Source organism: Engystomops pustulosus, chromosome 5 (assembly GCF_040894005.1).
Source record: "Engystomops pustulosus chromosome 5, aEngPut4.maternal, whole genome shotgun sequence".
NCBI lineage: Eukaryota > Metazoa > Chordata > Amphibia > Anura > Leptodactylidae > Engystomops > Engystomops pustulosus.
In genome coordinates, this window is record NC_092415.1 from 130,954,986 (window position 1) to 130,980,819 (window position 25,834).

Here is a 25,834-nt window from a genome sequence, read left to right on the forward strand (position 1 = left end):
TAATAAAGGTTTTAAGTGTTTTGCTTGTAGGTGTATATGTTTTTTATCTTCAAATATAGGTACATCTGTATCATTGTGCATTGTCTGGGGGTCTTTTGTACAAAATTTTTTTGAGGTGGTTGGCTTCTTGTGCTCTGTGACTGGATCATTGTTTCATGGGTAGAGTGTTGGGAGAATTACTGTAGCTCTGCTTTGTACTACCAGATGCTCAGTATTTGTTGTAACACACTTACATATTTTAAGTGGTTTTATATTTTGTGTGTTGTACAATATTTAATAAAGCATTTTCAGTTTTTTGGTCATTTTGTTGCATCGCTTTTTCATTGAATTTATAACAAAAGTTTTAACCATATAAAGCGATGCAAATCAGAATACAAAAAATGAGGCTGAGCCTTAAGCTATAAAGTCAAAATATATCTCTCAATTCCCCGCCCATGTCACTCTAACTCTCAAGCCTACCCATCTCAGCTGATATTAACATAGTGCAACTTTTTCTTTTTAATTTGTTATGACCTACTCTGATAAGTTAACGAAAAATGTCCCCACTTTGGAATAAGGCAATCTAGCGGGCAATGTGTTTTATAGCAAGTCAAGCCTGGGGCAATTTCTGTGTTAATCTGTTTTGTGCTTGTAATTTTCCACCCACATTTCATTAGTTTACTATATTCTTTTCTTATCTTTTATTTCTATAGGTTAATAGCTGGCATATCTACCACCACAGATGAATGTTTCTCCTCTTCGTACAATCTGAAAGAATTTATTCAGGCAGTTGTTCCAATCCTGATTGAATGTTGGGTTGAGGAGTCACCTGAAAAAACAATGGCAGGCATCACTGAAAAATTTCTAGAGCCCAGCACACATCATCTTCTGCAGGAGGTGTTGAGCATTATTTCCCTTCTTTGGAAGCTAAGTGAACATCAGGATGAATCACCAAAAATGGTAACTTTATCTTATTCACAGAACATTTATGAATGGTTGAATATGGTAAAGGGATTGCTGCTTTTGGATGGTCAATACCAGGGTACACCAATAATGGTGATTGTTGCTGTCACCCATCAGTAATGTATTTGAGTTAGACTTATGGGTTAGATTGGTTGGTCTTTACAGTCATTTTAAAATGCTCTTCACTCTTTTGCATGTTTCAAATTAGGAACATTGTGCAAAACAATGTGGGAGATCAAGCTGTCCTCCAACTGTGCAAATCAGGGTCATCATAAATTGTAATCTGTACTAAAATATTAGTGCATGTTTTTTTTTTGTGTAAAAAGAAGACTCTAGTGGTTAGGGGTAGATAGTCCTACCTCTGCTCTGAGCTAAAATAAGCAATTCTCTAATTTTCTCTCATTAGCTATATGCAGTTGTTTAACTGCTAGCAGGGGTTTTGCCTTGTTCCCCCCTGGCTGCTCTGCCTCACTTTGTGTTATCTCTGTTTAATCTCTATCTGTACTCCGGAGATAAATGTGGGTGGATCTAGTCGACAGGACTTGAGTGCTTTCTTGCTTCAGGTCATCCATTTAAAAAGAGGCACAAGGGTTTGTAGCAGAGCAGTTTGTGTTTTGAAAGTTTTTATGCAGCAGAATTTTGTATGTATGCAAGTTTGAATGCACACTAAACACTTGAATGCACATAAAGACAATGATCAGGCTCCCCATCACATCCTGCACACACAGCACAGCAATGTATACAGTGAAAGTTCCTTGCACTGGAATTGGGTGATCTGCAGCTTCCATAAAGTATAATGGCAAAAAAATAGTCTTTAAAGGAGGGGTCCTCTCGTAGAGGTCGTCTTCTGGAGAGGTTTTACTGAGTATTTCGGTGTGTGCAAGTATGTGTATATATACGGTGGGGGAAAAAGTATTGAGTCAGCCACCAATTGTGCAAGTTCTCCCTCTTAAACAGATGAGGCCTGTAAGTGACGACATAGGTAGACCTCAAGTGTGCAGTGTGTGCCAGCTCAATCAAAACTGTCTCCCCCCTGCGTCGTCTTCAGAGGGCACCAATCGTTGCTATGGCAGCCCTGGTGTCTGATCAGAACCCCAGGGCTTCTTGTAGGCAATAGCATTAAGATGACATCTATGACGTCACTTTAAATGCACAGTGTCAGCCTATGCATGTGCTGGCGATTGCTTGTTCATGTTCCATGGTTTTTTTTAATAAAGTTAATCAATAAAAAATACATTAATAAATCAATGAAAATGTTTTCCCCACATTAGGGTTTTATTTGGCAAATTTGGTAAAACATAAGAAAAAAAATGTATGTATGGTATCGACCCTTAGAATAAAGATAACATAATTATTAGGCTATACGATGAACACAAAAAAAAGTAATGCAGCAGAGAATTGATGCTTTTCTACTCCTGACCTAAAAAAAAATAGGTGATATCAACCCCAAAATGGTAACACTGGACAACACTCTTCCCGCAAAAAAAATGGCCCCAATAACAAAAAAGCTAAACATTTTATAGCCTACTAAAGGAGCCAATGAAAAAAACCTAAAATCCAGGCAGCTGCAGGGCACTCGCCTCGCTGTGCGCCCATTAAACAAGTAACGACTATATGTGTGTGTGTGTGTGTGTGGGGGGGGGGGGTTCTATACTCGGGAGAAATTGCTTAACAAATTATAAGATGGGTTATCTTTTGGAAATGTGTCAATTTTAGGGCTAAATGAACGTATAACCGACAAAATTTATGGTTATGGAGAATTATACAATATACATAAAGTTTCTGGATTAATTATAATTGATGTTTTTTCACCCTCACAGGATGGCTGGCTTAGGAAGAGTTATCTTAAGGATTTTAAGCATCATTTTATGAAGCATTTCCCATACACTGTACATGAATCTTTACAGCAGAAGAAAAAAAATAAGAAAGGGTAATTCATTTATGTAAAAGCACTTGTCCATTTAAGAATTTAAAACTGCTACATAAATACCGACTGTCCCCAACTTAAGGACACCCAACTTACAGACAACCCCTAGTTACAGACTGACTTATCTGCCCACTGTGACATCGTCTCTCTGCAATGATCAGCTGTAAGGTGATAATCTTTGTTCCCATGACGGCACAAAATTTCTGTCTGGAGCTAAAGTTAGGAAATAAACTCATTCCGACTTGCATACAAACTCAATTTAAGAAATAACCTAATATGTTATGCAGAGACTGCTTTTTTGATAAAATTCTGTGCACACTAAGGCTCCATGCACACAGCTATGCATTTTGAATGTGTTCTAGCTGTACTTTCAACAGCTATTCAACTCATTCCCTTTTCTATATATGGGCTCATAGACATGGTTGTAGTTGTCGTTGACTGTGAGCCGACTGCCTGGGCTGCAAATTCTGGAGTAGGTCTTATGTGCATCTTGCACAGTCTATGTCATTGGCACATGGGCTGCAACAATGCTGTTTTTAAATATTGTCTTTATTCAGACCTGTAACTCCTTTACAGAATGAGTTGAGAATAATTATTTGTGTATCTTTTTCATCACTTTATCTTTTTTGTTTAGTATCAAAGATGGATTTCTTGCGTATAACGGTCTGGATCATCTTTTACTAAACTTGACTTTATGTGATATAATGGTGTCCTTAACAACTTCCTCAACACTTCATGAGGATTTAGAATGGCTGACAAGTATAAGGCTTTTTGTGACAGAAAAGTTGGTGAACGGATGGAAGCTTAACAGCAAGCAGTTACAAAGACTGCTGGAAGTTACCAGCAGACTGTTATATCTTCAGAAAAACAGAGGTAAGCAATATATACTTTCTAATTAATATGTTAAATTTCGTTGAGAAACCTGCAAATATTTCAATACTTTTTCTAGTTTGGAATAATGAAAACCTAAAGACAATGATGCAGCATATCTATTCCAAACTTTACAGGACTGTTTCGATGTGCTTGCATCAATGCTTTTAAGTCTACACACTTGTAAAAGCAGCCATTATTGAGAAAGTCATCTTGGTGTGCGTTCAAATGGAACCACATATGCAATAGGGCCCAGCCCCGCACCCTTAGTTACTTGACTATGGATAAGGTTAAACACCTTAACAAGGAGCATCATACTATTATAGTGCAGCATGGAATTAATCGGTTAAGGATGCAGCTATTTTTTTAACCTTTTTTTTTTTTTTTTTTCCCTTATATGATGTGTCGCTTTATATAGGTAGAACTTTCTAACTAACTTACCGAAGTCCTTTTTGGACGTCACATGTTGTACTTCATGTTAGGGGCAGAGTTTGATTGATAATTTTGAATTCGAAAATATAGAAAACTTTATCTGGACCTTAAGAATTGAGATGGAATTCCTACCTTTACTGATTCTCAAAATCTATCACCACAGAGCAGTAGAGCCTTTGAAAATAAAGGCTAAAATTACAGACGTGACCTTTTTTTTTTTTTTTTTTTTTTTTTTTTTTGCTTCCAGAGTGTATCTGCTGCCTGAAAATCAAAGTTGAATTCAACAATATAATTTAAGGCAACAGAAGGTCCTTGAAAGTTCTTTCTAGATGTTTGGCTCCTATCCTATTTTGTGTAGAAAATCCACGTTGACAGCAGGCTATAGATAATGGTAGAATTAAAGGGGGATTCCTCCATCACCACAACAGCACCCACCTCCAGGACAGGATACCGAGACCTTTAAATTCCACATCCTCTGTTAGGTCCTTCTGGGTCTCCTGTTGGGACAGGAAACCTTGCTTGTGCACAAAGTGAGGTGCTGTCCTTGTGAAAAAGAATAGGCTTTTGGGCCCTACTGGGTAAGCAGGTGCTTTTCAGGGTCCTGAGATGCCTCGGGGGATGTGCCAGATATCGCTGGTTGGGGATGAGAGCATAACAGGAAAAGTCTGCTATGTGGCTATCGTATCTCTGTCCCACAACATATGCTAGGCACAGCAGTCCTGTGTGTATTACACCCACAGCTAACCACAGAATGCCATAGGAACGGATTGCTGCTGTCACGATTTGTGTTACTGGGTGCACCACCTGATTTGCTGCCTCTCCATCTCTTGCTGTCTCTCCATCTCCATCATGGACCCTGCTACAATCCCTCTAAAAATGGGATTGTATTTTAGAGAGACGAGACCCCTGGTAGAAAGGTTAATTGAAAAGCAAAGAATCGTGACTGTAGGATTTGTGGAGAGAGCCTGCCGTTTTCTTTTTAGAAGTCCAATGTAATGAAGGGACACTATGCACAGTCTTAATGTAAGAAATAAATCCATTCACGTATGAGAGTGGCACTCAATGTCCTCCATGGTGGTGTTCTTACTAATGATAAACAGCCATATGTTGAACTCTTCTCAATTGGAAAAACGGTAAAAAACAGAATGAACTTGGCCCTTGCCATTGGTATGCTTAAAATCTATCACAGGGAGACGGTACACAGCAAGGAGATCATATATAGGGACAAGTCGTTGAACGCAATCTCTAATGCTTCATCTTGCCTATGTTGCCCGGCTTCCACACCTGATTTAAGGGATAAGGGATGTATGAAGAGGGCTCACGGGCTGAGTCCTCTTCATACAAAGGTGGGGGTTTTTGCATATTGCAGAAAACCCCCACCGCCATTAACCACGGTCGGGGCTATTAACCCCTCCGTTGCATTTAAAAAACGGCGGCGCACGGGCGCCGCCATCTTTTTTACGATCGCCACGCCCCCTGAACGTCATCGGGGGGCGTCGATCGGTTGCCATGGTAGCCTCGGGTCCTCGTTTGACCCGAGGATACATGGCTTCTGCATATCCATTACAATGAGCCTGTGGCTCATTGTAATGTATAGTGTGCAAAAATGCCATATATTGCAATACTGTAGTATTGCAGTATATGGTAGGAGCGATCTGACCATGTAGGGTTAATGTACCCTAGATGGTCTAAAAAATAGTGAAAAAAATAAATAAAATAATAAAATATTAAAAGTTCAAATCACCCCCCTTTCCCTAGAACGGATATAAAACATAATAAACAGTAAAAATCACAAACATATTAGGTATCGCCGCGTCCCAAAATGCCCGATCTATCAAAATATAAAAACGGTTACGGGCGGCGGTGACCTCCGAGGCGGGAAATGGCGCCCAAATGTCCAAAATGCGACTTTTACACCTTTTTACATAACACAAAAAATGAAATAAAAAATTATCAAAATGTCGCACAGACCTCAAAATGGTAGCAATGAAAACGTCGCCTCATTTCGCAAAAAAATGACCCCTTATTAGCGTCAGAAGATGGCAAATTTTTTTCTTTTTTGTACACATTCTTTTAATTTTTGAAAATGTATTAAAACACAATTAAACCTGTATAAATTTGGTATCACCGCGATCGCACCGAACCAAAGAATAAAGTAGGCGTGTTATTTGGAGCGAAGAGTGAAAGTCGTAAAAACTGAGCCCACAAGAACGTGACTTTTTTTTTTAAATTTTTCCACATTTGGAATTTTTTTTTCCGCTTCGCAGTACATGGCATGTTAAAATAAATAACATTACGGGAAAGTAAAATTTGTTACGCAAAAAATAAGCCCTCATACAGGTCTGTACACGTAAAAATGAAAAAGTTATGGATTTTTGAAGGTGGAGAGCGAGAAATGAGCCGAAAAACCCTGCATCCTTAAGGGGTTAAAATCATTTTTAGATAGCCTGAGAGTAATACTGACAATTGGCTAAGAAAATCAATTCCTGTAGGTAATCATAAATATCTAAGCTACAATCTTAAGGGATTTAAGGGAAAGTACTACAAGTAGTAGGGGTACGACATAGAGTGAAATGTAAATATTTTGTAGTACAGGCGGTCCCCTACTTAAGAATACTCGACTTACATACGACCCATAGTTACAAACGGACCTCTGGATATTGGTAATTTCTTGTACTTTAGTCCTAGGCTACAATAGACAGCTGAAACAGTTATCACAGGTGTCTGTAATGAAGATTTGGTGTTAATATTGATTCTTATGACAACCCAACATTTTTAAAATCCAATTGTCACAGAGACCAAAAAAGTTCTGGCTGGGATTACAATGATAAAATATACAGTTCCGACTTACATACAAACTCAACTTAAGAACAAACCTGCAGACCCTATCTTGTATGTAACCCGGGGACTGCCTGTATACATAATTTTTTCCCTTGTGGACGCTTCTATATAGGCAAAACTATAACTACACTATTTACTTGTTTTAGGGAGCATAACAATTCCATTATTAATGGAAAAGGGGCACCGCCTCTAATGGAGCATATCAATACAGCACATTAAAGGAGTTTTCCCACGAACTGAAGTTAGGATGGGATAGGTCCTAACTTGCTGATCAGTGGGGGTCTCAGTGCTGAGACCCCCACAGATGGTGAAAACGAGGGGTTTGACAGTTCGACAGCTCTCGATGACCATCCTGCTCCATTAATGTCTATGAAGCTGACGGAGGTCACCAAGCACAACTCACACCAGCTCTGACATCACCGGTTAGCTCCTTGGTCGGGAGCAGGAGGTACAATTGCATTGCGCGGCGCACATAAATAAAAATCCAGCAATGCCGAGAGGCGCTCTAGTCAATTCTGAAGATCCGGAAAATGGATATTTGACTTGTAAACCGTGTGACATCAAAATAAATTATCCAGACATTTAAAAAATTATGAAAATGTAAAATAGACATATGGGAAATGTTATTCAGAAATTTATTTAGGTGGTAAATCTAACTGCCTGAAAATGCAATGATTTTGAATTTCGAAAATGGCATTTTTTTTAAAAAAATTCATTTTTCTTTTTTTTGTAAATAAACGCCAAACTCATCAGCCAAAATTTACCACCTAAATGAAGTACACGATGTGGGGAAAAAAACAAATCTAAGAATAGTTTTGATAAGTGACAGTGTTCATAAGTTATAACCATATAAAGCGACGCATGTCAGATTCCAAAAAATGGGACTGAGCCTTAAAGGGGTATTCTCGCCTGGGCATTCACATTCAGTTTCACTAATCTTCCATTTATAAACATTTCTTCAATTGAATGTTATTAAAAAAAATGTTCCTGTGTGAAGATAATTTCTCATAAATGTAGTCATTCTGTCCCTTAGAAACGAGATGGCTTCCTCGGTTACGACCACGTCACACTCTGGCAGCGGTGGCCAGACATGAGCTATTGAGTTCTGTCTGACCTCCAGGATTCAGCAATCATTACCACAGGGTGGCTGTGCGACATGTAGTAAATCCCGGATATTTCATATACAAAAACCTTTTGTTTCTTTGTGCAATCCCTCCAGCAGACGTGGCCGTATCCGAGGAAGCTATATCGTTTCTAAGGGACAAAATGACTACATTTATGAGAAATTATCTTCACACAGGAACATATTTTTTAATAACATCTAATTGAAGAAATATTTATATATGGCAGATTTATCAAACTGAATGTGAATGCCCAGACGAGAATACCCCTTTAAGCTATAAACTGGCTGCACCCTTAAAGTGTAACCTTCATTTCAAAAAACTTTTGAGATGTTTTACGGCAGGTAATTTTAAGTCCTTTTGCAATTGGATTAGTTATCCGAATCTTGCTCATTCCACTTGTATTCTGCAGACTTCCCCTAGATGTCAGCAATCTCACACATGTCTGTTACTATAGACGTTCCTTCTTCAGAAAGAACCTGAGACTACGGAGCAGGAGACTCGCCCCCATCCCCCCTCCCTGCACACAGCTGATTACCTCATGTCTGCAGCAGTCGTGTGCTGACAGTAACACTGACTAATGTAATAACCAAACACCTACACTTATCTTTCCCTCGGCTTTCCTTACACTTGTATACTGTATAAACAAATGATCCACACAGAGAGAAACTGCAGCCCCCTCTCCCCCCATCACCTCACACTCCACAGGAAATGGAAGGAGAGAAGAGACTCTAAGCTGTGGCTGTGTGCTGTGCTGAAGTTTTACTTCGATAGTAGACACATAGGTAGGTATTTAGATACTGTAGCTATATAGATGGATAGATATGAGAGATGGATAGATGGCTCTGGTCTCATTGGTCAGCAGCAGGCGCTTGTGATGAGGTGGCAGGTCCCGCCCCTCCATCTTGCTGACTGTAGGTTTTTTGAGAGCTGGAAACCATGGTTGCAGTGGGCCATAAAAGGTACTAAATGAGGACCAAGAGGCAAAATATTTTGAGGAATGATTCCCAGGGACACCTGGAGCAGAATTATGTGTGTGTTTTTTTTTGCTTAGAATGACGGTTAGAAAGCCTGAGCCTCACTGAAACTGATGGTAGATGTCCTTTTAACCCTTTCCCGACATTTGAGGTAATAGTACTGCATTGCGGGAGGTGCATTTTGCAATACTACTTAGTCAAGCTTCTGGCACAGACTCCTGAACGGAGCAGGCACCATAAAGCTGGGGGTGTCGGTTGTATATTAAAGCCGATACCCGCCCTTAAACCCGCGATCAGAGATTCCTCTGTTTGTGGGTGTTAACCCCTTACACGCTGGCTTACCAGGGGGACCGCTGCTCTAATAGCAACCACGGGGTTGTCTTCTTCCAAGACTGGATCCTGCCTTGTAGCAAGACCCGGCTGTAACACACTGAGCAGTTTAAAACCCTTAATTGAATTTTTATTACAAAAAGTTTAAGTAAAAGTTCCCTAAACACAAACATTCCCTATACACATTTAACAATCACAGAAACAAAAAACACAAATTTTGCATCGCAGCGTCTGTAACAATCTGTACAGTAACTTAAACGTTATTGGACCCTCACAGTGAATGCCATAAAAACATCGCTTCATAAAAATGTTCTAAAACGTGATAGTCATGTGCGCCAAAATGGTACCACTGAAAAGGTACTCGACACGTACAAAAAATAAAACCTAAACCCAAAAATATTAGATCTCTGAAAAGATGGCGATTCGAGAACAAATGAGATTTTCTTTATATTAGTTTTTTCTCCCAGTAAAATTGTGGAATTGTGGAATATAATATATGGTATCACCGTAATCGTAATGATCTATAGAATAAAGTTAATAGAGTATTTTTAGTGTACGACCCCCCCAAAAATACTAAAAGGGAACTAAAATTGACAATTTTTTTTTACTTCATGCATTCAAAAGTAAACCATATATACTGGAGTAAAAGCAAACCCGCGTATTAGCCAAGGTACCTATTTTTAACAGTAAATTAAGTTAATAGGTTTTCCAAGTTTAAGTCGAGGGTGGGAAATGCATTGTTCAGTCTTCCACGCATATAGCCAGCCCCTGCTTCCTATTATAAAACCAGTAGCCCCCTTGCATTTAGCCAGTGCCTGCCCCCTCCCCAGTATGTATCCAGTGTTAGCCGCCTCCTTTATATAGCCACTGAATCCCCTCACCCCCACCCCGTATATAGCCAGAAACCCCCTGACTATCCTAAAAAAAAAATACCTCTGTACTCACCTTTCCGACGCCACCGGGCGTTTTCTGTCTTCAGCTCCGTCTTCGGTTCCCCTCGCGATCCCAGCGCATACACCATAATGGGGAGCCGGAGCCAAGGCTGAAGACATAGATATCTATGTACATATATATAGCTTGGTGATCTTTAGAAATAATGACTGATTTAGCTCCCACTCTCCTTGATATAGAGTCCTTCGACTTAAAAATCTGCCGTAACATTTTCTACACCCCTTATGTGAATTCCCTCTGCCTGGGTTAGGATCTGGGTGGCTATGTACATAAGGCCTGAATTTCTTGTGCCGCCCTGTTTGTTGATATAGGCAACGGCCGTAGTGTTGTCCAACATCACGGCCACCCCATGTCCCTGCAATAGAGGAAGAGTTTCTATCAGGACTTTTAAGACTTCTTATAACTTTTTGTTTGACGACCGCTCCCTTTCTGCTATGTCCCACCTCTAGATTCCTTACGTTTAACCACCAATCTAGGGAGTTTAACATTTTTATGGGGAGAAGAAACTTGACATCTAAAGATGACTGATCCCTGTCCCACTTTTCTAGAAGAAAATTCTGTAGACTTCTTGAGTGGAACTGAGCCCAAGGAACAGCAGGGATGGCGGCTGAAAAAAGACCCAGAAGAGACCTACCCTTCCTTAGGGAAATCAAAGGATTTTGTTTTACTTATAACACCAGAGAGCTTATTTTCTCTACTTTGTCTGCTGGAAGAAAGGACCTCTGTCTTAGGGAGTCTAACCATATTCCTAAAAAGAGCTTTCTTGTTGTAGGAACCATAGATGATTTTTCTATGTTTATTAACCACCCTAGTTTCTTTATCTGAAGAACCCTGGACAGCTGACTGCATACTTCCTGACCTGATGACTCTACCAACTGGAAATCATCTAGATATGGTATGAACAATCCCTGAGTTTCTCTTATGTGAGCTGCCATTTCTGACACTATTTTTGTAAAGATTCTTGGAGCAATAGCGATCCCGAACTGTAGTGCTCTGTATTGGAAATGATGAATTTCTGAGTCTACTTGAATGGCTACTCTTAAGTATTTCTGAAACTCCTGATGTAGGGGGATGTGATAATACGCATCAGTCAGGTCTATAGAAGCCATGAAGCAATTGGGGAACAGTAGGTTCACTGTTAACTTAGAGGTTTCCATTTTGAATTTTGGGACAACCAGGAATTTGTTGAGGGGTTTTAGATTTAAAATAACCCTTAACGAACCCCCGGGTTTCTTTACCAAAAATAGATTTGAGTAAAACCCTTGGCCCTGTACGACAAGAGGAACCTGACACAGTACCTTCTTCTGGACCAGGGACCGGACCTCGGTAATAATCGCCTCTGTTTTCTCCTGAAGCGGGATATGTGACTATCAACTGAGAGGGAGGAGGAGTTAGAAATTCCACCCACTTGCTCCCTGATATCTCTGACCAGGCTTCGAAGAAGTGGGCCAGTCTTCCCCCTACGGGGAGCTTGCCGTCATAAAGCACTTGGCCTCTGACGCTTGGGGTCTCTGGATTGATTTAACAGGAGTCCTCTGTTCTTTTGAAAGGGTCTGGAATTCTGATTCCTTTCTTTTCCCTTTCTCTGAGGCCTTGCCCTCCCAAAGAAAGAAATCCAGCAGAATGTACCAGTACCATAAGTAAAACATAACTTTTAATAATTACTGATAAAATAAGTTCACAGTGAACCACAATAGTATGCACATCAACCATCTAGTCAGCAAAAACACATCAGAAAGGGAGCTTGTTCAGACCTCCAATAAGTCTCGTCTGACACGGTCCCCAGTAATACCTCACCATGCCTTAGTGCATTCCTGTATAGCATATGACACGGTGCATCATCTCAAAACCACGGACCAACATTAATCCGGACAGTTGCGCCGTCTCCTGGTTGAGCGGTACTGGTCCGGAGGTACAGGATCTATTAAGCCCTATGATCGCTTTGTGTCCTGACCCCGCAATATTGCTCCCGCCTTGACAAGGACGGTCCCAGTACTGTCCCTTTCAGACCCTGTTAGTCCCTAATATGTTATCCCTACGCGTTTCGTACGTGGTGTGACGCACTCATCAGGGGAATAAAGTAATGTAGTGGACTATGCAGTCTTAAGTATGGCTGCAAAAGCTCCACATCAAAGGGTTAAAATGAATCAAAAACGAGCAGTGGCCCGTATAATACAAGTTATACTAGTATGGTTTCTAGATGTAGTGGCATGGGCGCCACAATCTGGTGCTCTCACACTTTTAAAGTTGATGCTGCCCTCCCCCATGCGCAGTCAGAAAGCTGATAGGCTGAGGACTTCACTCTGTCACAGAAGGAGCTATAGCCGGGGATTCCCCTGACACACCTCCACCCTCACAGTATTTCATCATAGAGTGGGAGGAGTCGCTTCCGAGCAAGCTCAATATGTGCCACTACTCCTCCATTCAGACATTGTTTTGTCATTGAGTGGGAGGAGTCAAGTATGGGCGGATTCGGCAAAGAGAAGGCAAAAAAAGCCCTTGGCGTAACCACACCAGATACGCCCACACTCCGCCCTCACCTCCACTCCAATGGGATGCTTTAGGATGAGGTAGAGGCGGACGGAAGTGTTGTTTAAAGTCACAATGGATACACTTCAATCATCCTGTATGCTAGCGTTGTTGCATACTAACTAAATAAAGTCGTATTATGCTGTACATAATCATCGCTTGATATGTAGGTATCCAAGTGCGCAGATTTGCGCGATCTAGTTAGTTTATAGCTGGCAAGGTAATTTAGACATTTAAATGAAAAGAACAGACAGAATGAGACTTTACCTCCCAAAGGAACGAAAGGAACTACACTGGGTATTTGCAGTGGGAAAAGACTTCACCTTACTCCCTGTGTTCTCTAACAACTCCTCCAACACCTTCCCAAATAACAACTTCCCTTCACATGGAATTCCGCATAGGGTCGAGAAACAGACTGTCCCCTGGCCAGTTCTTTAGCCAGAGGGCTCTTCTGGCTGAATTCGACTAGGCTAATGAACGAGCAGCGAGTCTAAGGGCATCATTAGAGGCGTCTGCTAGAAAAGCGGTCCCCTTTTTGTACATTAGAAATAGACAAAGCTAAGGCGTCCCTCGGCACCTTATTTCGGATATCAGTTTCTAGTTGATATAACAAAAATAACATGGAACGGGACACACACGCGCCTGCATTATTAGGCTTAAAAGCTGAAGTAGCTGAATCCCAAGATCTTTTGAGGAAGCAATTTTTTTTATCCATGAGATCTCTGAGGGAACCTGAATCTTCAAATGGGAGAGATGACCAGCGACTGACCTTTGCTACAGACGCATCCACCTTAGGAGCAGAGCCCCATGTACGGGATACTTCCTTTTGACTAATCTAGGAATATACGACTTTGTATATTGTTTCTCCCATTCTTTCTGTATCAGAGATGACACTGTCTCATAAAGGGAAAAGGATAATTTACGTCTTTCTTTTAGACCTTCAAACATAATATCCTGAACGGATTTAAGTTGTCTCTGGTCTTCAATATCCATAGTCATCCTGATGAGTTTAAGGTGATCAGAGTCAAAAATATTAAACAGAGGACGCCCTGCCTGTTCTGTTTCGGAGGCCAAGGAGCCTGAATAACTAATTGAGGCTACACACTCCTCCTCCGATCCTGACCCCATTATAAGAACAGTACATAAAAGTGAAAACACTCACCGCCCTGCAGTATAGTTACCGGGCTGGAGTCCTGGGCGTCTCAGTAAGATCTCGCTTGTCTGCCATACGGCACAGGCTGACTTGTAAACCGCACACTGCAGTCCCCCTCTTCCATTTTTAAAACTCCTGCCAAGTGGGCGTGGTTCGGACCTTACTTCCGGTCAGGATGGCCAACGGTGAGGGAAAAAATAGATTTTTAGGGGGGAAAAAACCCTTGCTTTAATTCTACAGGGAAGGAGAGGCCTGTCGCCTTATAGTATGAGCGGCCCGCTCTATCCTTAACCCCGTGCGCCACTTCGGGCACCGGCAATCCGAAACCGGAAGTGACTACGCGTCACTTCTGGTGCAAGTGTTCCACTCGCCTCTGCTGTCGGCATCTGCCGACTTCTTCAAAAAAAGGATGTGACCGAGGCCCCGCGCACACATAGGGAGGAAAGCGGCCACGATCCTCATCCCCAAACCGGAGGATTGTGCTGACGGCGTCCCACACTCCTTTCATAGAGAAGGCTAAGTGAGATGCTGCAGGGACAACTTAATCACCTTTTTTTTTTTTTTCTCCTTGGAGGGCGAATCCCTATCTCTGGTGGTGCCGTCGTGAAAATAGTTTTCTTTTTATTTCTATTGACTCGAGTATAAGGCTTAGGGTTTTTCTTGTACTCGAGTATACATGGTAATAAAATCATCAATAAGCTAGAGACCCACTAAAATGAAGTGTGTGTAAAATGCATTGCATGTCGCAAAAAATAAGTCCTTGGATTTCCAAATTGCCCCAAAAAATTGATTGTATGGCCAATAAAAAGTGACAATGCATAATCTGCTCTGAATGGCGCAGCTGCCCTTCGATGCCCTGGCGTGTGCCCATACAGCAGTCACCACCACTTATGGGATATTGTTATACTTGGGAGAGATTGGGCATCAAACTTTCTGGAGCGTTAACCCCTGTAAATGTTTTGCATATGTTGAGGTGTGTAGTTTCTATAATGGGGTAATTTATTGGGTTTACTTTATTTAGGCCTCTCAAGGTGACTTGAAACCGGAGCAGGTACCTCAATAGCGTGATTTTACATGTTTTTATGAAAATGTGAAAAATCGCTCCTAAAGTTCAAAGCCCCATAACCTCCTACAAAAATGAGCAAGCATAAACCATGTCCACATACAGTAGACATTCGGTGAATGTTAGTTATTAAAGGAAACCTACCATTTCAAATGGCCGGTGTAAGCTGTAAACACCGAGCACCAGCTCAGGGTGGGCTGGTGCCGGTGCTTAGTTTCGTCAGTGTTATAAACCGCGGTACCGCGGTTTTAACACTTTTTAAAATTTTGTAGCAGAAACTGCTTTGGCGCTGCGTGCGCACGATCGTGCGCGTGCCTACATAGGAAATGCCGCAGGCGCTGCGCGCAGACGGTCGCGCACAGCGCTGAAGCGGCTTCTGCTATAAAGTTTAAAAAGTGTTAAAACCGCGGTACCGGAGCTGGTGTTTACAGCTTACACCGACGATCTGAAATGGTAGGTTTCCTTTAAGGTTTTTTGCTTTTATGACTGTGGTAAAAGTAGAATATTTTAAATTTCTAAAATCAAGAATTTTTGAAAATTTTTACCAAATATCTGATTTTTCTCATAAATACAAAACATACCACCAAAATATTTCAACTAACATGAAGTACAAAGTGTCATGGGAAAACAATTTTGAAATCCCTTGGATATGTTAAAGTGTTCTGAAGTTGTAACCACTTATAGTTACCCAGGGCAGATTTGAAAAAATGAGCCGTGTCAGGAAGGTGAAAAATGGCTTTGGCATTAAGAGGTTATATTCAGTTCCACTTCCCCTTCCCTCTGCCTAATGTAATCTCACTGCAGCAGAATTAGTTTGAGCACGCAGTAGGAGGGGGGAACAGTTTCTTACACACTGAAACAGGCTTATTAGCATCCTTTTAACCCTTTCCCAACATGTGATGTAATAGTAAGTCACATGTCGGGTGTGGGGGGGTGCATGGAGAGGGCTCACGGGCTGAGCCCTCACCATAGCCAGTAAGTCTTTGCTGCATAATACAGCAAAGGTACGATTGGTGCTAGCCGGCAGCTTTCAAAAACATGGCATGGGCTCCCCGTGACATTTTGGTGTATCGGTCACCATGATAGCCTCGGGTCTTCCGAAGGTGGTTTCGTTTTAAGTGATCAAAAGGTCATACTATCCTAAAAATGATAGCTTTGAAACTACATCAAAAGTCGCAAAGCTCCGTACACAAAAGTATAAAAAGTTATTAGCGCCTGAAGATGGCAATTTTTTTTTTTTTGTACAGGTTTTAATTTTTGTAAATAAAATGTATGAAAACTTTATAAAACCTATACAAACTTGTTATCCCCATGATCGTACCGACCCAAAGAGTAAAGTAGACGTGTCATTTGGGGCTCACAGTGAAATACTTAAAATCCAAGCCCACAAGAAAGCTGCGCAAATGGCTTTTTTCACCAATTTCACTGCATTTGGAATTTTTTTTTCTCGCTTTCCAGTACACGGCATGGAATATTTAATACCACCATTTTGTTACACAGAAAACAAGCCATAATACAGCTCTGTACATGGAAAAATAAAAAAAAATTACAGATTTTTTAATGCGGGGAGAGAAAAATGAAAACGCAGAGTTGCTCTTAGAAGGAAGGTGGCCATAGATAACACCTACAAGATTACCATAGTCATGGTGCATGGATCTTTTTAGTTGGCGCTCCTGGTTTATCATGTATGATTTTGATGGTGATTGTAATTACTGAAAGATGTCGGCTGTGTAATACATCTGACTCTTATCCTCATTCCGTGAGCCATTTCCAAACACCACATCACACCCGGTTATGTTCTATATTGGCTAGTTGTGAAGGGGTTAAACGTATCACATAATAAAGTGCATAATTACTTGAAGTATTTCTTTTTGAATTCCCGGTCTCTGTGATTGTAATTAAGTTACACACATGCAATTGTTTCGCGATAAAGTCAGCAAGTAAACAGTTTACACTTTAGATAGCTTGATATTAGACTTTATTGGATTTGTATTACTACATTTATATTTTAGCAACTTCAAATCTCATTAAAAAGAGCTTTACATTATTGCTTTATTTTGTACTCCAATAATATATTCAATTTTTTTTTTTTTTTAATATGGACACACAAAAATAGAAATAAAAACTCTAGAATGCACACAAATCAAGAAAGAGTCATAAAAACACAAGCTTTGTCAGTCAGCAGGTAAAAGGTTTAAACTTTATATATCCTGATCTAAGACTTTTTATTGGATTTATATTTCAGTGGCTACAGAAAAGTTGATTCAGGCCGTGTATGTGATGTACCAACAGAGAGACCTTCAATTGTCTATACGTTCTATGCTGCTTAAGTTTTTCAACAAAGTTTACTTAAAAGAAGAAGATGTGTGTCTCAACCAGGGAAGGTAAGATAAGTGCAGCTATGTTTATTTAGCTATATAAATGTTAGTGATTTGAATTAACCCTTTAACCACAGGCCCTTTTTTGTTTTTGCAATATTGTATTTCACTCTTTACCTTCAGTTACCATCAACCTTTTTTTTAAAAAATGTAAAAGATGTAAAGATCCATGTAAAGATCTGTGTGAGGGCTTTGTTTTCTGCGTAACGAATTGCACATTATAGTGACAATATTTAACATTCCATGCTGTGTACTGGGAAGCAAGGGGAAAAAAATCCAAATGCATTGAAATTAAAGGAAACAATGCATCGCATTTATTTAGGGTTTTATGTTTTCATCCATTTACAAACATTTAAATCGTGTATTTAAATTCATTTTGCCATCTTCTGGCACTAGTACCTTTTTCAGACTTCAATGTATGGAGCTGTGGGTGATGTCAATTTTTGCGATATAAGATGACTATCTTATGACCGTTTTGAGGACTGTGCAGCCTTTTGATCACTTCTTAAAGGAAACCTACCACTTGAAATGGTAGGCGTAAGATGCATACACCGAGCACCAGCTCAGGGTGAGCTGCTGCCGGTGCTTACTTTAGTTTCCTAAACCACTGTATCGCGGTTTAAACACATTTTATTCTTTACAGCCGAAGGAGCTTCGGCACATCCAAGCGCGCGACCGTGCGTGCGTGACATCACCGGCTCTCCATCACTTCCTATGTAGCCGCGCATGGTCGCGCGGCATGGTGCTCCTTCGGCTGTAAAGAATAAAAAGTGTTTAAACCGCGATACAGCGGTTTAGAAAACTAATGAAAGTAAGCTCCGGCACCAGCTCACCCTGAGCTCGTGCTCGGTATATGCATCTTACACCTACCACTTTAAGTGGTAGGTTTCCTGTAAAAATTTATTAGATATTGCAGAAATGTGGCATTTTCTACTTTGGGCACTATTTTCAGCTATTAAAGAGGACCTATCACCAGGGAAAAAACACTCCCAACAAATTAGCTCCCCCTCATCCTATCCCCAGCCCCTTTATATGTATTTTTATTAAGATTTGTGTTTTTATACTTGGTTTAAAACGATCCGACCTGTTATCGGATTGCGCAATCGCGGACGGCTCTATACGATGCAACGCTGTGCTGAAAGAGGCCGCAGAGGGGCTTATTCACAGCGCTGTGAATAAGCCCCTCTGCGGCCGCTGTCAGCACAGCGCTGCATCGCATAGAGCTGGCAGCGATTGCGCAATACCTGCGCTTCTGCCAGCGAGTCTTACAGGCCTCTTACTGACAGGGGCATGGAGGGGGTGTATCGGACGGCACCCTCACGAATACGGCCGACTGTTAGGAGACTTGTACAACGATCCGACCTCTGATTTTAATAAAAATTCAATAAATAAAGGGGCTGGGGACAGGATGAGGAGGAGCTAAGGGGCTGGGGACAGGATGAGGAGGAGCTAATTTGTTGGGGGTGTTTTCCCAGGTGACAGGTTCTCTTTAAATGCCAGGAATAACAGTTGTTATATTTTGATCAGACATTTTGGTATTTGGCGATACCTAACATGTTAAAGGGGTATTCCAGGAATCAGCATAATTCATATACAAATGGGTCCTTAAAATATAAGCTAATATGTAATTAGTTGTTATTAAAAATTTTGCTCCCCTTAGCAGAAAATGCTGGTGACATACACTGTAATGAAGAATTAAAATGCTACTGGCCCTTTAATCAGTCCGTAGATTTCCTCCGCGCGGTCCGTTGCAGAACAGACACAGGACAGAAGATGGCCGCTGGTCACATGTCCACATCACATGTCCTGCACCTGCCTGGGCCGGTCATGTGATCACCACTATGTTTGGCTGTAGTCGGTTGGTTGCAGTGCATCCAGTATGGACAGTGTTGCGGTGATGGCAGTTACACATCATTACTATGGGAACAGAGCAAGAAAGTCTGTTATATCATCACTGGGAGCAGAGCAGAACTAAAGGATCATGGAACTTGTAGTTTCCAGTGGCGGCCATCTTAGTGATAACTCCACCTACTTTAGAGAGGCCATAAATTTTGTAAATCAGAAAATCAAACTACTGAAGCTCCATTTTGTGACTAATGACATTGAGTACTGTTATATTCATTTATTTATATCATCATGGGTTTTTGTGTCAGACGTTCATATTCCCGGAATACCCCATTAACTATTTTTCTGGATAGATATATATATATATATCTATCCATATCTATATATATATATATCTATCTATCCATATCTATATATATATATCTATCTATCCATATCTATATATATATATATCTATCTATCCATATCTATATATATATCTATCTATATATCCATATCTATATATATCTATCTATATATCCATATCTATATATATCTATCTATATATCCATATATATCTATCTATATATCTATCTATCTATATATATCTATCTATATATCTATCTATCTATATATCCATATATATCTATCTATATATCTATCTATCTATATATCCATATCCATTTTGGGAAAAGAGGCTGATTATATTTTTTTAAGGTGTTTCTTTTTATTTAATTTTTTAATTTTACTATTTTTCAGACCCTTTAGGGTTCTTTAACCCTATGTATGATCATACCATATACTGCCATACTACAATATGGCAGTATATGGGGATTTTACTGATCATGCATTACAATGTGCTATTGGCACAATGTAACTGATGATTAGAACCTGGAGTTTGTAGATTCTCTTTCCTCACATTGTGTTTGCAGGCAGGATGCCGTCAGTGAAAATCAGTGTGAACTCCATACTGTACTGCAGGGGGCGTGGTTACAGGCACAGAGCAGACAGAAACTCTGCAGCACGGAGTCACAGGAATCCAAGATGGTAGCCACCCAAGTCTAAAGTTACAGGGTCATATCTAGGGGCAAGTGATTTAGACGAACAGTCTTAAGATAAGGACCTCCGTTCTGTTGATTAGTTGGTTGGTGGGCATAGGTCTCATTAGACTGGTGTGATGGGGTTTGATGGGGTTTGATTTGATCTGGTGTTTCATCTGTCATGATTTTCAATGGTTGTCTCTCTTAGTCTGAGCCTTGAGAGACGATGAATGTTTGGTTGTTTGTGTCTCCTTCTCAACATCAATTTCACATTATCCCAAACCCTTTATCAGCCTGGCTGTTAGCATTTCCCTTCTGCTGACATGGCTCAGAATTAAATTGAGTTGGATTGTTAGGGGCATAAATTCAAGCTTGGTTTTGGATGTCATTAAACAACAAGCCCCTCATATTGTGTTTATACAAATGACCCATCTCACAGGCCATAAGGTCCTTTCCCTAAAGCGGTCTTGGGTGGCTAGAGGATACCATTCATCATACTCGGTCTATGCTAGGAGATTGTCCATCCTTATATCCAAAGGCCTTCCTATAGAGGGTATATGGGTAGCGTCGGACAACTTTAACCAGTATTTAGTCCTGCATTGTACCTTATGGGGATTTGCACCCCTGACCCAGCAACTCTGCATTTGGTGCTTAGTAGACTGGTGGCTATGTCTCTAGGCCCAGTAGTCTGTATTGGTGATTTCCGCTTCGTCCCCCATGACGGCCCAACCTGGAGGATGCCCCTTGACCTCTGCAGGGACAGGAAGAAGAGAGGTTAAATGCTCCCCCCCTGCATCCTCCCGCCAGTGTTCTTCCTGTCCCTGCTGAGGCAGGACAAGAGAGGTGCCCTCTCTCCTCCAGGGGGGGGGGGGACGACGAAGATTCCATAGGGAACTCACGGGTTGTCCTGGCTGGCTAAATCCCGGCGGGCTGGGGCGTTCGGTCGGCTTCGTGCCTTCCCTTTCGCCTGCCTTCCCTTTCGCCGCCCTTCCAGTCCGTTTGTCCTGGCCGCCGCTCCGCGATCCTTGTGTGAGCGCGCGGCGGCCGAAGAAACTACATTTCCCGGCGTCCTCGAGGTCCGATGACGACTTCCGGTCGCGACCGGAAGTAGCGGCTCACAGGGCCGCAATGCATCTCTGGGAACGGGAGCACGGCGTGGTGGACTCTACAGGGGGATGGGCTCCCCATTAAGGTATTTAAGTCACCTGGAGCGGGCTAGTCACGCTGATCTCAGGTCTAAGATCTGTGTGTGACGCTGCGGTGCTGTACTCCTGTGTTGTGTATTCCTGGAAACTTTCCTGTGTGCTTCCCTGGCTTTATGATGGCTGACGAGGCAGACCCTACCTTCCTGCATCCTCCGGTTTCTGTAAGTGGGGTCATTTGTGCAGGTTTGGGTTTTTTACTGTGTGTAAAGATAGCGGGTCATTTATTATCCTCCGCTTGCCCTTTCAGGAGAAAGACCAGGGGTCTAAAGGGAAAGGCAAGGAGGATAAAGGGGATAAGACGAGCAGGTCTGAAAAACCCGAGAAAAGTCGACTTAGGAAGTGTAACATGTGTGCCCACTCTGTCTGACTCATACAAAAAGCCGATTTGCAAGTCCTGCATCGACAATTTCATGAGAGAGGAAAAAACGTCCTTCTTAGATGAATTAAATGGGTTTATTGAGGAAAAAATAAGTTCTTCAGTGGCCGCTGCTACGTCCAGGCCCCCACCGAGTAAGAAACCTAGAGTGGAGCCGGATTCTTCTATATCTGAGGAGGGGGATGACTCTGAAGCTCCCTCATGCTCATACGTAGAAGATGATGATCCTATGGACTCACAAAAAACAGAAGATTCACGTCATCTGTTTCAGTTTGAGGAACTCGACGGTCTCTTAAAGGCAATAAGACAGACCCTGGAAATTGAGGAGATTCTCCCTCCAAGATCTAAGGAGGAAGAGTTATTTGGGGGATTAAAGGCAAAACGCCAGAGGGTGTTTCCCCTGAATGACACCTTAAAGGAGCTAGTTTCTGAGGAATGGCGAGAGCCAGAAAAGAGAGTCATTGTGTCCAAAAACTTTAAGAAGAGACTTGTATTTGAGCCAGAGGAGTCCAATGTGTGGGACACTTGTCCAAAAATGGATGTGCAGGTCACAAAAATAGTGAAGAAGACTGACCTTCCATTTGAGGACGCGGCACAATTAAAGGACCCAATGGATAGGAAGTCTGACTCTCTGTTAAGAAAGGCCTGGGAAACTTCCATGCTCAGTCTGAAGACTAATTTAGCTTCTACTTCAGTGGCAAGAAACCTGCTGTATTGGCTAAATGAACTGGAATCCCACATCAAGGAGGGAACTCCAAGATCAACAATCTTGGAGAACTTTCCTTTGCTAAAATCAGCAACAGCCTTCCTTGCAGATTCCGCAGCCGAGGGAATTCGTTTTGCTTCAAAGGAGGGAGCGCTCACTAACTCTACTCGACGGGCACTGTGGCTGAAACAGTGGAACGGTGATATCAGATCCAAAGCAAAGTTGTGCAGCCTCCCCTTCTCAGGGGAATTTGTGTTTGGGCCAGAGTTGGATGCTATACTCGAGAGAGCATCAGATAAGAAAAAGGGGTTTCCTGAGAGATCGATACCCAAGAAGCAGCCCTTTCGGGACTTCAAAAAGGATTCCTACAAAGATAAAGGGAAAAGAGGACGCTGGAGCTACCCGAAAGGAGGTAAAGGGAGAGGGTTTCTGTTCTCCACCCCAACAGACCCTAATAGAAACAAAAAACAATGATGCTATAGTAGGGGGAAGATTGTTAAGATTCAGAGAATGGACAAAAATCACTTTAAATCCCTGGGTCTTAGATATATTACTGCACGGTTACAACATCGAATTCTGCAGACTTCCCCCTACAAAATATATGCCACCTTCACCATCCATGTCACTTACATCCCACAACTTAATATGGCAAGAAGTAGCTTCCCTTCTGTCCTCTGGAGTGATTATACCTGTCCCACAAGATCTAGAGAAATCTGGGTTTTACTCTTCTCTTTTTTTTGGTAAAGAAACCGAACGGCACAAACCGGCTAATCATCAACCTGAGAGGTCTCAACGAGTTCATCATCTACCGAAAATTCAGGATGGAGTCGGTAAGATCAGCCACACACATTATTCACCAAGATGCATTAATGTGCACTATAGACTTAAAGGACGCATACTATCACATCCCTATACATCCTTTCTCACAGAGATTCTTAAGGTTTTCTGTCCTGTCTCCAGAGGGTTCTACACTACACTTTCAATTTTGTGCACTTCCCTTTGGAATATCATCTGCACCAAGAACCTTTACAAAGGTGATGGCAGAGGTGGTGGCGTCTCTCAGACTACAGGATGTACTGATCGTCCCGTACCTAGACGACCTGCTTATTGTTGGCCAAGACAGAGAGAGCTTACTCTTTTCCAGAGATCTCACCCTAGAAACCTTAAAAAAACTGAACTCAGTTTACCAAATGTCGTTCCTTCCACAGGACAAGGGAGACCACATCAAGGACCTGATAACGAAGTTCAGGAGAAAATCAGTGATCTCCATCAGAGAAGCAATGAAGATTCTGGGCTCTCTAACAGCCTGCATCTCCTCGGTAGCCTGGTGCCAGGCCCATTCCAGAACACTCCAGGGATGGATCTTAAGATCCTGGAACAGAAGACAGGAGGATCTGGACAGAAAAATCCCGATTCCACCTGCCGTCAAGAAGGACCTGTTATGGTGGTTGGAAGACGGAAATCTGAGGAAGGGAATATTTTGGTCAAACAGCCCTTACATCCCAATCCAAACAGATGCGAGCCAGAGGGGCTGGGGGGCAGTGTTGCCTCAGCATTTTTCCCAAGGTACCTGGACAGAGGAGTTTACAAGAAGATCCTCAAACTTCCGGGAGTTGCAAGCAGTATGGGAAGCCCTCAGTGCGAACACCCCACTTCTTGCCCACCAACACCTTCTCATCTTGTCGGACAATACAACTACGGTCTCCTACATAAAAAGGCAAGGGGGAACCAGGTCTCCTCTCCTGAGTACCCTAGCTCGGAAAATATTTTTGTGGGCAGAACAACACACCCTGTCAATATCTGCCACCCATCTAAAGGGCACGGAAAACTCAAGGGCAGACTTTCTAAGCAGAAGAAAGATCCTACCAAACGAGTGGAGTCTCAAGGAGGAGATCTTCCTGGAGCTAACATCTTTGTGGGGCTATCCTCTAATGGACTTGTTCGCAACAAGGGAGAATACCAAATGCCTGCGCTATTTTTCTCTGGAAAAAGGGGAGAACAGGGAACAGCTGGACGCCTTCTCTCACCCCTGGGACATTCCACTGGCCTACGCCTTCCCCCCAATTCCCCTGATCGCCAGGGTTCTGAGAAAGATATTCCAGGAAAACACCAGAGCCATCTTCATCTGCCCAAACTGGCCGAAGAAAAGCTGGTATCCACTCTTGAGGAAAATGTCGCCACAGGATCCAGTCATCCTTCCACTGTCCGAGGACCTACTACATCAGGGTCCAATCCATCATCCAAATCCGGGAAAACTGCAGCTGTCGGCCTGGATCCTGAATCCAGCTTCCTAAGTTCTCAGGGACTCTCGTCTGAAGTCATCAAGACCCTGAAGGCAAGTAGGAAACCGGTCACTTTTGCCATCTACCATAAGATATGGAAGAGGTTCTGTTCCTTCTGTAAGGACAGTCCACCTTCTCAGGCTAACCTTAATATTTTGCAGGTGCTCGAATTTCTTCAAAAGGGTTTGGAGTTGGGATTGTCCACCAGCACCCTTGGATGTAAGACGTTCTGTACTAAAATACTTACAGATCACCGAGGCCTGGCGTATTGACTCTAACCTTTTCATCCAATTTCAGGGGAAAACTAAGGGGAGGAAGGCGTCGAAGGCGACTATCGCAAGATGGCTGAGACTGGCGATTGCCTCATGTTACGACCTACAGAAAAGTCCGATACCAACAGGAATCCGAGCTCACTCGACCAGGGCTATGTCCACATCTTGGGCGGAAAGAAGAGGAGCGTCACTAGATCAGATTTGCAGGGCTGCAACGTGGTCTTCATCTACTACGTTCTCTAAGCATTATAGACTGGACTTGCACTTGTCAAAAGATTTGTCATTTGGGCGCAAGGTGTTACAGGCTGTAATCCCTCCCTAAAAGCTTACTAATTTTGTAAGTCTCCAGGTTGGGCCGTCATGGGGAACGAAGCGGAAATTGTGAATTAGATTACTCACCGGTAATTCTATTTCCGTTAGTCCACCATGACGGCCTATATATTTCCCCCCCCCAGCTGGATTTTTTCTTTCTGTATTTTACTTTCAGATGAATTTTCTGTATGTGGAGCAAACATACTAATAAATCTGATTGTATCTTAAAAAACCTTAGAACTCAAATCACCCCCCTTTCCCTAGAACTGATATAAATAAACAGTAAAAATGATAAACACATTA

At 42.0% G+C, this 25,834-nt stretch overlaps 1 protein-coding gene across 5 annotated transcripts in view; it reads left to right on the forward strand.

Annotated features, from left to right (window-relative positions):
* TEX10 (testis expressed 10) overlaps positions 1-25,834 on the forward strand; it is a 118,974-nt gene that overhangs the window by 13,021 nt on the left and 80,119 nt on the right. For all 5 annotated transcript variants that reach the window (XM_072153051.1, XM_072153052.1, XM_072153053.1 and 2 more), the window contains exons 3-6: positions 693-939; positions 2,763-2,872; positions 3,504-3,742; positions 17,382-17,520. In XM_072153051.1, coding sequence (XP_072009152.1) covers positions 693-939; positions 2,763-2,872; positions 3,504-3,742; positions 17,382-17,520 — 735 coding nt within the window. The remainder of the gene's footprint in view (positions 1-692; positions 940-2,762; positions 2,873-3,503; positions 3,743-17,381; positions 17,521-25,834) is intronic.